At 55.1% G+C, this 12,265-nt stretch overlaps 3 protein-coding genes across 3 annotated transcripts; 2 read left to right on the top strand and 1 right to left on the bottom strand.

Annotated features, from left to right (window-relative positions):
- The first annotated feature begins 592 nt into the window (after positions 1 to 592).
- On the top strand, positions 593 to 1,381 carry BO72DRAFT_139537 (uncharacterized protein). The gene has a single exon (XM_040939167.1). It carries the CDS (start codon positions 713 to 715, stop codon positions 1,121 to 1,123), a length of 411 nt encoding a protein of 136 aa, XP_040806137.1. The 5' UTR covers positions 593 to 712; the 3' UTR covers positions 1,124 to 1,381.
- A 257-nt stretch (positions 1,382 to 1,638) lies between these two features.
- Positions 1,639 to 8,513, bottom strand: BO72DRAFT_464977 (uncharacterized protein; the record flags this gene model as incomplete). Its single annotated transcript, XM_040946669.1, has 12 exons — positions 1,639 to 1,848; positions 1,976 to 2,524; positions 2,581 to 2,723; positions 2,782 to 3,534; positions 3,616 to 4,093; positions 4,958 to 5,650; positions 5,698 to 6,192; positions 6,235 to 6,551; positions 6,582 to 6,729; positions 6,766 to 7,126; positions 7,163 to 8,411; positions 8,447 to 8,513. 12 exons carry the CDS (start codon positions 8,511 to 8,513, stop codon positions 1,639 to 1,641), a joined length of 5,463 nt encoding a protein of 1,820 aa, XP_040806138.1.
- A 460-nt stretch (positions 8,514 to 8,973) lies between these two features.
- On the top strand, positions 8,974 to 12,068 carry BO72DRAFT_482774 (uncharacterized protein). The gene is made up of 2 exons (XM_040947750.1): positions 8,974 to 9,197; positions 9,263 to 12,068. Exons 1-2 carry the CDS (start codon positions 9,033 to 9,035, stop codon positions 11,948 to 11,950), a joined length of 2,853 nt encoding a protein of 950 aa, XP_040806139.1. The 5' UTR covers positions 8,974 to 9,032; the 3' UTR covers positions 11,951 to 12,068.
- The last annotated feature ends 197 nt before the right edge of the window (positions 12,069 to 12,265 follow it).

Below are 12,265 nucleotides of genomic sequence, written 5' to 3' on the forward strand. Positions count from 1 at the left end.
ACATACATCTCGTCATGATGTCGCTACAGAGAGACACTCTCTGTATGTACAAGATGCTAACAACTATAAGCTAGTCCTTGACTATACCTCTCCCCTGTAAAGCCGACCAGGAAAGAGACTACTAGAAGGTACTTCGTAGTACCCCATAAGTTACCTCCAAACTACTAGGTATCCCTCCACACCAATAGGGCTCGCATCCGATTACCCATCACATTTCCAATCGTGTCCCGCCAACAATTCTGATCCACCACAACTCTACTGTAACTGTACGGTACATGTTTAAACTTCTCCCCCCAGAAGTACTGTACAGATCAGATCCGACTTTTGCGACGGACTGTTCTTTTGTGCTTCCCCGTGTGAGAGGTGGCATGTATGCATTTGGATAGGGAGGGAGGACAATTGTGGGATGACAGCTGAGACTGAATGGACTCTCTCAGACTCTCACACACCACCACATGGTGCCAATCATGGCCATGAGGCCATGACGACACAGTCTCCAAACCTGCCGTGCAGGAAGATACGACTAGGTAGAAAAAGAGACTAGCCCCGAGGCTAAACACAGAAGGAGACTAAGTGAACCGCAACAGCCAGAAAAGCCATCGTTTTGCCCAGCCTTGCAAGGCTGCAAATGCTCGGTTTCTGCCGGTCTTTATTGGCGGTCAGGAGTGAAGAGCGGAGCTACACCTGTCTCTTTTGGGATTAGTCTCCAGTGATGGTCCCCACTTCGACTCGAACCAAGTCGGCGATTCGTTCATCCCGACTTGCCGACTTCCTGACGGGCCTGACTAACCGCCTTCTTCCCTCCCTCCAGCCCCCATCACGAGACCGAACAGAGAGACCGACCGGAGACTCGGAATACTTCCTGTACTTCCCATTCATACACTTGAAATCATTGACAGGCTTGCCAGGTGGTTGCTTGCTTGCTTGCTTGCTTGCTTGCTTGCTTGCTTCAAGAGCGCAGCATGACGGACGGCAAACACTACTACTCATACTCACAGTGATTCCTTCGGTCACTAAGTCCGCCCGCGCCGGTTCAATAGTTTATATATTTACCCGGTTTATCACAAAAAGAAAAAAAAAAAAAAGAACAAGCATTAAGAGTATCTTGATCACCTCCAGGTAACAGCGGAGAAGAGACCTAACTGGTCGACACTGATGGAACAGCTGTGGTCAACCAATGTGCCGGGCACGAACAAGGAATAACTAGCAGATACCTCACACTACAGCACGGTACGCCTGATTTGGCCGGGCCCAGCGATGCAATGTCTCCTGCAGGTCACTCCCAACCAAGCAAGCAACCCAACCATGTGTCCAACCCGTGATCTCTGCACTCGGGGACCATCAGCACAAGGTGTCCAAAACGGCAACCGTTCAACTGTCCAGAAGAAAAAGAAACCTAAAATTAACACTCTGCAGGCGGTAGGTCCGTCTGCCAAACAGGGATGCGTACAGGGGGCTAGAGTCGCTGCAGGAAAACCACGATCAAAAATCACTTCGGCAGGATAGCGCGAGTAAAGAAAAAATTCTCTGAGATACAGTAGGCAGGAGGCACGGCGCAAGAATTTAAGACCAAAAAAAGAGAGAAAAAAGAAGAAAAAGCAATGTTCAGTGCCAGTAATTGACACGTGCATCAGTGCATCAGTCCCCTAACGGCATGCCCTCCACTTGATCGCTGAGTGACCGCCAGTTGTCCGCCTGCAGCTCCGAGTACTTGACCCGCTCCTGACTCCAATCTTGATGCAGCCGGCTGATGTGATACTGACTTTGCTGGAAAAACACGAGTTCGTCCCGAATGCACTCCTTGATAAACACCCCACGTGCGTGTTGTTGCACAATCGATTCCTTGTCCTGCAATCCCCGGCGAGGCAACCGGGTTAGCCATCCCAGTCTGGACCATTGAAGCAGAATCAGAAATGAACATTCCACATACCTTGAAGATAGCTTCTTCCACCTTTTCAATTTCGCCCGGTTTGACCGTGTTCTGGGGCCGGGCCCGCAGCTCCTGCAGCTTGCGCTCGTTGTTCTCAATGCGACGCTCCAATTGGGGGATGTTGTTACGAGCATATCGGTCCCGCCGATCAAACATCTCTCGCACACTGACCAGACAGTCGCGTTGGCGCTTGAGGTCCTCCAGCATCCCATCCTCCCAAGCCCGAGCCTCGTCCTCCAGCAGACTCTGGCTTGCCGACAGATGCCGTGCCGTGGCCTTGATTCCCTCGTTGAGCAACGGCACATCGTTCGTATCCACTGCGTAGGTGTCGCGTGTCACCTCGGTCAGCGACTGCAGCGCCAGGGAGAACCGCAGGTGATCGGCAGCAAGCCCCTCGTTGCGCTTCGCTAACCGCTCCAACAGCGTGCACAGGTTGATGTACACCTCTGCCGACCGTTTGACTCCACCGCGGACCGTATCGAACAGGTCTATTAAATTGGAGGGGAGCGAGTCTTCAAGATCGGGGGGTAGGGCTCGGCCCGCAAATTCGTCCTGCACTGAAATGGTCGCCTGTTTCCGCCACACCGAAAGTTCCTGTCCCAATGTCAGACCATCCACCGCTTGGACCACAACGAATCCAAAAGACCTACTGTCGGAACCGTCAAGAACATAACCACCAATTGCTCCTGGCTCAAGACCGGATGCCGAACGAGCGCATTCGTGAATCGTACAAGTCCCCTACGACGTTTTTCCAGGAAGGAATTGGAGTCCGCTGAAAGGTGAGTGCCATTGACTTGGGAAGGTGTGTAAGCTTGGAGGACAGCTTGTAGCAAGCCTCAATATGAACGTACCTGAAATCCTCTTGGGGGGCAGCAGTGGCAATTGGCGGAACGGATAGCGTTTGTGGAGGCAGTCCAGGAGCCACACGAAGTCACTGTACCGTCGAACCACGGTGCTCCCTCTGCGGGCAGACTTAACTTCATAATTGCGATGCTGGAACATGAACATGCCTTCCTTTTCTGGAAGCAGGGTGATCGTGATCACCTCCTCCATACGGGTATTCGTAACTCTACCGATGCCTAAGGACCGGCGACGGGGATTGGAGTCGCCTTGGTCGCTCCCGGGTGGGCCAAAGCCTCCAAGTCCAGCTCGGACCGGCCCTCCCAGTCCATGTCCATCCGAGGTATTTCCAATGTTGTCTCCCCATCCAAAGCCAGGGTTAGCAGAAGGACCCAAGCCCGCCCCTCCATTGGGATGGGGATTCTCTGGCGCATCCTGCGGGCCGCTGGTATCACTGGCTCTGCTAGCCCATGCATTGGTCCCGGATCGTACGCTGCCATAACCATTGAGAACGGGGTGTTCGGATTCGGTTTGGGCATGGGCGTGTCCTCGATGCAGCTGAGGGCTTCCCCACGGATCGGCTTCAAAGCTGCCCATGGACCCACGGGCGGACTGTCGCGAATGAGTTGAGCTTGGCTCTGGCGGCGGGGTGGCAGGGGCAGGAGGCGTAGTGGGACGGTCTTGTTGCGACGACTGCCCCGATGTAGCAGTTTCGTGTTTAGCGCGCAATGCGTCGAAATAAGAGCACCTGGGCTGCGGGAGCTCTGTTCAAGTGGGCCGCGCACTTGCTGTTAGCTGCACGAGTCGGGTCTAAAGGATGACATGGAGGGTCCGCGACAACTCACTCTTGCGTCGATCGTCAACCGCATCGAATGTCAGGTCCTCCCCTTCCTGCGCTAGGCCCACGAGGGCCAGAAGCACGCTGAACTCGCCACGTCCTAGGCCAGTGGAGCTGTCTATATCGCCCGAGACAACCAAATTCAGGATTTTCTCCTGATCGCTGGCACTGAGTCCGCTGCTCGATAGGATTTCACGGACGGACGTCAGGCCCACACCACTGCCCACGCGATCCCCCTCACTGATCACCAGATCGTACGCATCGATATAGCTGTCAGGAACCTCATCTTGCGGAAGAAGAGTCTTCACAATTTGGTGTTTCGTCCGTTTGTTGACACTGTTGCCCCAGAGCGAGCCGGAGTTCAGCCCCTCGTCGTCGGCGAAGAGGGAGGAGGAACCCGCATTTCCTGTGTTCCCACCAAAGGACGGCTCGTCTGCGAAAAGGGAGGACTTGGATCTCTGCGCGGAATTACCCAGCGCCGAATCCTCGGGAGATGTGCCAAAGAGCGACATGGAATGTCAACAGAGGGCGAACGGTCGGTATAGGGGGGTGATGGTGGAAGTGTTGTTGATGTCGCAGGAGGCCAAGGCAATGACGAAGCCGAGTGCGGTCGGAGGCGGGAGGGAGCGAAGGAGGCTGATAAGGGAGGAAAACAAGCTAATATAAAAATAGTTGCCAGGACTGTTAGACTGTTACAAGTGCGCACACCGACAATTAGGAAGGGGGGAAAAGATAGAAAAGGTCCTGCTCTTCTTCTTTTCTTGTACAAAGGGAGATTGAGGTCGGAAGTTGGAGGTTTTGTTGTGGTTGCTGGAGCAAAGGTGGAGAGGGAGGAGGGAGAGGAGGGCGGTGATAAGGAAACGCGTTTGCGAAGGAGAGCCCAGCTGAGGGAGGAGGAATGGAATGGATGGAGTGATGTCGCCCTCGCCGATCCACTGCGGGAACCACCAAACCACACCAAACCACCAACTAATCCCTTCTCAGCCATTTCCGAGCTCTCCATCCTTGCCCACTGCACCTCAACCTCCCCCCCCCCCCCCCCCCCGGCTCATACGAACCAGCTACAGAGTACGCAGTACATACAAGGTAAAACGATCGAGGTACGTATCTCTTCACCGCAATGTTGAAATCCCACTAACAAATAAAAACTTGGGAATATCGAGCTACTCATACATTGCTCTAAGTTATATACACTGAAAATATAGGTTCTGGGGGATCAATGCTGAATCGCATCGCCGAGCTCTGCCCTGCAGTCGTCTCCGCGCATCAAACGCTGTCGCGTCGCTAACCTCCTCTATCTATATGCCTCCCTCGCTCGAGCTCTCGGATGACCGATCGTTGCATTCCACCTGACCTTCCCCAAGAGGCGATACAACAAAGTAGCCCTTCCGTGCCAGGATTTCCTGCCATTCCTGCTTGCCCGTCGCGAACACCAGCGACGGATTGGCATCCGATGGAAACCATCTCTCCTTCCGAGTATATGCTTTGTCACCCCCCTCAAGCGCTGCTCGACTGGCTCGGGTCTGTCGTGTGCGCTTGGCCCCTTTCCCATCGCTGGAGAGAATTTCACCCAGCTGTAGCCGACGGTGTGCCAAGCGGAGATCATAGGCCATGATTCCTCGGATATACGGTCCTAGATCCTCAGCGATGGGACGCATTCCGTTTTCAAATGAAGGTGCCAAGCGGCCAGTGGGTATGGGGAAGATGTAATCCGCTCGTGTCATAGGCTCGAAGGCCGCATTGAATTCAGCACGGCCAAGACCAGCACTGGGGGGGTTATTCACTTTTTGCAGGACCATTGCGCCATACTCCGATTCACGATCTGGAGTCTTCTTATCCGAGGCTTTCATATTAGGAGACTGCTTGTCCTTTTGATATTCATGCGGGAAAGTCTTCTCTAGTAAAGTCTCGAAGGTGCAGCCCATGGCCGCCGGCATTGCTGTGTACTCCGGCATGATATCGGCGGAGAGCAATTGATAACCTTCCGTGTAGTTTGTCCTTTGCTTTTCCGGTAATGGAGGGATTGAGGGATCCATAGTGTCCTAAATGTGTTAACTCGAAGATTTAGCATATGAAGAGAGAGGCTTACCAGCTTCATGTCAAGTGAGCAGCGGGAGCAGAGAAGGTCAAGGTCACTTTGTAAATCGGCAAATTTGGACTTTTGCAATAATGTTTCTAGATGATCAGCGTTGGATATCGCATTCACCTGTTTCGTGCCCGAATGATACGAATCAGACTGCCTGACAGTGTTCATGGTCTGTGTTTCCTGCATGCTAAGCCGCCACCATGCAAGTGACTCTAGTCGAGGTTCAACCTCACTGTCTGGTCCGTGACTTTGCAGCATGTCGCGCCCAAACCAGCCCATGAATGGCTCGTATGCATTAAGACTCAGCACCCGAAGAGGGTCACCGTTCGGATCAAGGTCCAACCCCCGCGGCCAGCGATCAAGGATCCAGTCAAGGCCGGACTTCTCGCTGCCGATCGTCATCTGGCACCAGAAATCCAACTCCATGATAGATCGCCGGAGATCCCGACCTGTGCTGTCGTAGAGGCTCTCGGCCGCTCCTCGTTTAAGCATGTGGCCCTCATTGGCAGCCACGAGGAGGAGATAGTCAACAGCAAGAACTTTTGGAGGAGGTCGGTAGCGAAGTATGGCATGAAAGGAGATGTCTTGGAGTGGAAGAAGTTTCTCGTTGTTGCAGGTGATGATGATTGGCCGTTTCGATTGGCTGATTAGCGTCATCACCCCGGACCAGAATCCCTTGTCTTCTTCGAAAAGGATGTCTGCCTCCTCCAGAAAAATGAAGGATTGCTTCTGGCTGCGAGAACGTTTCGTCTCTGACTCTTGTGTTGAGGATTTTGGTTCGGGTGCCGGCTTGGCCCCTGACTTGACAGTTGATGTTGACTGGAAGAACCCTTTGAGTTTATTCTGTTTCGGGTCCACTAGCTCGACACCACTTCCATCAGATGCACTGTCATCGGTGTGGTGGTGATTGACCAGATGGTTGCGTGTCATGTCACCTACACGGTCCAGGATGTCCTTGGCGCTCCGGCGATTTCCCGGGTTGATTTCGAACACCTCAAAGTCCAGCTCCTTGGCTACTGCATGAATCGATGCCGTCTTGCCACACCCCGAAGGTCCGCTTACCAAGATGACATTGGACATGCGGGTTTTCTCGGTCCCAGATTTTGAACCTAGCGCCATGTCACCAGCACGAACGACGGTCTTTTTGGTGGTCATGTCCGCAGCGAGTTCATCATCCGAGCCAGAAATTTCGTCCATCTCGGAGGCTTCCTCTTCACTGGATACAATAAAGCCGTCCAGCTTGTCCTTCTTGCGCTTCTTGCGCTTCCTCTCCTCCGTCTTCTTTTTCGCCGCCGCCGCATCGTCTTTTGGTGGTTTGCCTGTGTCGACCGCGGTGACCTTGAGATACTGCAGCCAATCGCGCAGCATAAAGACTTCCCTCGTGGCTTGGAGAACCTGCTCTGCAGATTGGGGAGCGTATTTTTGAGTCCAGCTAGCGGAGTCGCAAAGACCAAGGTCAAAAGCGGACATGGAACTGGTGAGCGAAGCGTGGAGTTTGGCGAGGGCAGCGTGACAAGTCTTATTCAGAGTACTCTTCTTCGTTCGTACAGATGAAGCTTGTTCGGAGAGTTGTCTGGTGACGGCGCATTGCAAGATCTTCCCACTGGCAACGTGTCTTCCAGGTATTCTCAGTATTCCTGACGCAGCGGAGGGGTTCTTGGGTAGCCGAAGTAAGAGGACATTTTCGTCATCGGGGACATTGATCGCAGCAGTTTTGGACTTCTTCGGACCTAGGCCCCTCATGTCATCATTGAGGCTGTAGGATTCGAGATCGTCTGGTGTGCCCCTGACGTGTGTGAGGCCATGAGGTGGCCAGATTGGGTGCGCGAGTTCGGGGTATCTAGGCCGCTTAGCGAATGAAGTTGGTGTTGATGATCCTAAAAAGCTTGAGCTAGATTTGAGAGGGAATCTCGGCGACGAGTCGACTTGCTTAGTGTCTTTTCGTTGGGAGTTCGGGGGGGTTGCCTCATGAGCGTCTGTCTGAGTGTTGCAGTGATTCGCCTTTTGAGAGGACTTCTTCAGGAAGAACGGATGGGTTGCTTTAGCAGACTGCTCCTGTTTAGGTATAGAAGGTACCGCGGTCTGTTGGAGAGGCTTTGTGGCTGCGATGTGTTTCTTCCGACCACTGATAATGTCGTCTATGAGCTGGGCAAGCCTATTCTCCGAATTCGCTTCCACATTGTACTTAATGATGACAACCTTGCTCCCAAGAGGCTGAGCCTTTTGGTCAGCTGCTTTGCCGCGTTTATTCTTCCTCCCCTTTCTCGGATTGTCCTCAACCTTAGCAGACACCGGCGATGACAATAATTTCCCATTGGCATTCAATTTAATTGTCTTCTGCCTGGGCAACCTTCTCTCCCCTGACGCAATTACGACCTGAGGATTGCTGAGTGGAGGGTTTTCAATTTCCGGACTGGTCGGTGTCTCAGGCTGTGACTCCCCGGATTCAGGCTTGGTTGAGGACGGATTGACCGTAACCTGTGTCGTCTCTGCCGGGTCATCTTTGTCTGTCTTCCTTCGTTTCCTTCGTTCGGAATTTGGATCATGATCGAGCATAGCTAACGAGTGGATGCGGGATGTGTCGCAAGATTCGGAGGAATTGAGAGGGTTGTTGATTTCTGAGATAGGCCGGGCACTGTCGCCGTGAGATAGTTGGGGCTGCGCGGCAGCATCATTGACGGGGTTATGGATAATTGGGTCGGGTGCTACTCCGAAATCTGCTCACAGTCAGCCTTTGTATGAACTGAATGACGAACAGGGGAACGACCTTTGCGAAAGAAGGGGTGGATAGCCCTCTGTTCGCCATGTCCAGTGGCCATCAATTGAGAGACTCCAGATGATGAGCAGAAGCTCATCACCTGAAAGGAGGTTGTAGGAGAGATAACGGAGAGAACATGTAAAAGAAGGACATGAATTGCGCGGAGACGGCTTTCGAAATAATTTCTAGATCATGATGTAGACAAGGAGAGTCAAGGTGAAAGTGAGAGATGTTCGATGTTCTGGTGCGGTTGTAGTGATAAGCGGGCGGGCACCAAAAGACGCGCTGCGCGTGTTTCCGCGCCTTCAATTAAGGGCGGGATGAAAAGGCCGCCCGGGAGGGACTCGGCCTGCGGCCTGAGGCCTGAGGTCTGAGGCCTGAGGCTTTCTTGCGCTGCCCGGACGTCATTCCCGCCTAAGCCGCTTTGGGTATCGGCGCCGGGACCCGGAGCAACCATAAGCCCGGAAATTTTTCGGGGAGGCATACAGATCCATTTTCTTTCTGTGAAGGCCGACGCCGCAGTTTCATAGCGACAACGGTCGCAGTTTTGTCGCATACTCTGATCTCAACTGTCGCTACCATGGATTTGCAACCGCCGTCGGTGCTGGCTCAGTTGCCTCGCCCATTGCACGCCTCAACCGGCAAAACCCACATCGGCGATGTCTTCAGTCTGGCCGAGTCGAAAAAGCGAAAGAGACATGAAGTCGTCGTTGCGGCAGATGGTGAAGCCGTGAACATTTACAACGTATGTTATCACTTGTCAATCAATCGCATAAGGATCTCCATGCTGACGATCTTGCCTCTGGATAGATTCAAACCCCCAAATTGGTGACCTCCTACGCCGTCCCGCCGCAATCATCCTTCACTTGCCAGCCCTGCTCGGTGCGCAGAAAGATCCCCAGCAAATCCGTGGTCAGGAGACAGACGTACATCGCCTTGAAGCAGCAGATCAAGGCATTCGTTGAAGAAAGTGGTGGCAATGGCTCCAGCGCCCCGATGATTTCCTCCTCGTCCTACTCCGTCAACGATTCAGATAGCCCAGTCAACTTCGTGGGGATTGTCCCTGGCCCTTCGACTGAGCAAGAACCTGAAGGCTCATTCGACATTCTCGCGGTTCACCAAGATGGTCGCGTCCGCCGACTCTCTCCCGATCTCAAGACCCAGCGGTGGAGCATGAAACACAGCGAGGTGGCCAAGATCAGCTCGACACACAGCGTCAACGCCTGTTTCCTTGTTGAATTCGAGGATGCGAAGAAATCTCTGCTTAAGCGCCGTCAAGACCTGACGGCTTTGGCGCTCGGCAGCCTCACCGACAGCGGCGTGGATGAGCCTTCTATTCTGTTGGTCGTCTCGCACCCCAATGGATCCGATCCGGTCAAACTCAGCGACGTCAAAGTCCAGATGTTCTCCGTGCCCTCCGACGCTACCCTTCTAGAGCGCAGCATCGATGAAAGCCAGAAGATGAGACACCTGCTCACGATCAGCATCCCCGAGGTCAGCGGACAGGAGACCATTGAGCGCCAGGGCTCGCAGTGGTACTTCCACTCCGGATCGGCTGGACTGAACCTCTCGTTCCCACACGGACATATCAACTTCGATCTCTCCCAGTACGCCCCCACGCTGACGTCGAAGTTCATCCTCGAAAATGAGACCTTCTCGTCAATCATGCGCATCTCGCCCCAATCCGTGATCGGTGCTGGTCAATCGATGATCGCCGTCTACGACACCCAATACCTGTCCATCCAGCGGAGTATCGCCGTTAGCGACGTCCCGGCGAGTGGCTCATCCAGCGTCAAGGCACCCACGACCTTCGTCAGTTACTTTGCCCGGTTGGGGGTTGCCCTCGCCACGAAGAACAACACTCTGCTGGCGTTCGACCTGAGCTCCTCGAGTCTCGCCGCCGGGCCCGTCAAACGCCCTCGCGACGGCCTCTTGATCGACGCCATCGGCCGCGGTATCGGACCCTCATACGCCCAGTCCGACCTTAGCTCGAAGAAGCTGCGAACCGAGGATGCCGCCGTCTTTGGGCTGACTGCCAAGCAGACCGTGCGGTGGACGCAGCTGACCAACGATCTCCGCGAGTGCGTCAAGGGCAACAATGCCACCGCCTTCGACACGGCAGTGCAGCGGTTCTTCGGCGCCGGGGAGTCCAAGACCCTCCCGGGGCCCGGAAAGTTCGTCAACTCGGAACTGACGCTCTTCCTCCTGACCCTGATCTTCTCCCTGAAGGAGGAGAACAACACCCAAACCAGCAAGGACACGCTCTCCGCGCCCACCGCCTCCCGCCTCTCGATAGCCATCTGGCCCGAACGCACCTGCCAATGGCTCATCAACATCGGCCACCTTTCGCAGGCGAACGTCGAGATCGCCTTGCGCCGCAGCATCAAGCCGCGCATCCTGCAACCGCTGCCCGTGGGCACCTTCGTGCAGGGGCTGGTCGACTCGGACCCGACGCTGCAAAGACTCAACAGCGTGCTGTCCGGCCGGGTGGTGCTCTCGACCGACGAGCTCGCCTACGCCCTACGCCTGTTCCTCGACAAGGCACGCTCCAGCGCCATCATCCTCGAGGAGGCGCGCGCCAAGCTCCTCACCTCCGGCGAAACGCAGCCCGATCACGATGAGGAGATGTCCGACTCCCCGGCCGATCCCTCCACAAACTCAGACTCCAACGCCCTCGTCACGACAACAACAACTACTCCAACGGAGCCCGCCACCCTCCACAACATCTACAAGGGCCTCAACACGACCCTGCACAAACTCCACACCCACCCGCCCGCCACCCTCACGACCGCCCTCCGCTCCGCCCTCACCCGCTCCGAACTGATCTCCATGGTCCACCACCTCCGCCTCTGCCTCGCCACCAGCGGCCACACCACTCGCTTCACCGAGAACCCGCCGACCCCGATCTCGCCGGACCAGACCAACCCCGCCCTGCCCCTCGACACCATCACCACCTGCCTGAACGCCGCCATCGACGCCATCGGCCCCTCGGGCTGGATCGCCGCCGCCGCCTCCCCCGGGGAACCCTTGGCCGAAAACAGCCAGGAGCTGATCGCCGACATCAAGTCCGAGATCTCCGCCGCCCTCGCCGGCGTCGAGGAGGCCACCTACCTCACCGGCATTCTCCGGGAGTACCTCCGCTACACGAATAGCGTCAAGGCCACCACCACTGCCGTCACCACCACCGCCGTTGCTGAGACGGCAGTCATCCCCGCGACCGAGCAGCCCGTCACCCCCGCCAATGTCGTCCGGTACGAGAAACTCAACGGCGCCGACCTGGTCATCTTCGGTGCCGGCGACGGCGAGGAAGGCGGCGCCGGCGGCGAGGCCGCCGGTGGGAAGCTGTTGCCCCTGTCGCTCAAGGCCGCCGCCCACGACGTCAGCAAGACCAAGGTCAAGAAGGAGACGGGCGAGGTCAAGGCCCGCAGTAGTCGAGAGATCGGGTACCTGCGGCGGAAGGCCGTGGGGAAGTATTCTTTCGAGAGGCTGTTTGTATAGTTACGTACCAAAAGATTCAAAGTGGAATGGGGGACAACGACGAGGAGAGAGAAGAGAGATTGTATGCGGACACACATACTTTACTTACATATATTACTGGATGGATAGAAAAAGTGACGTCTTGGTTGTGCATTATCATCTTTTGCGTTAGGCTGCGGGGCTGTAGTAGAGTGTAGTTTGTTCAGTTGTCTCGTCTGTCCTCTCGACTGCAGATGGTCTATGCCAATGGGCTTTGACTGGTAGTTCAGCTGCTGATGGCAAATTATAATAACTTCCTACTACTGCAAGCCACTCATTCGTCCCCGAACTACACTC

Source organism: Aspergillus fijiensis (assembly GCF_003184825.1).
Source record: "Aspergillus fijiensis CBS 313.89 unplaced genomic scaffold BO72scaffold_3, whole genome shotgun sequence".
Classification (NCBI taxonomy): Eukaryota; Fungi; Ascomycota; class Eurotiomycetes; order Eurotiales; family Aspergillaceae; genus Aspergillus; species Aspergillus fijiensis.

Bases quoted from the DNA above. Each gene is read 5' to 3' on its own strand.
- BO72DRAFT_139537 (XM_040939167.1), top strand. From the start codon at position 713: ATGGTCCCCACTTCGACTCGAACCAAGTCGGCGATTCGTTCATCCCGA.
- BO72DRAFT_482774 (XM_040947750.1), top strand. From the start codon at position 9,033: ATGGATTTGCAACCGCCGTCGGTGCTGGCTCAGTTGCCTCGCCCATTG. The intron at 9,198-9,262 runs GTATGTTATCAC...GCCTCTGGATAG, and splicing joins AAGCCGTGAACATTTACAAC to ATTCAAACCCCCAAATTGGT.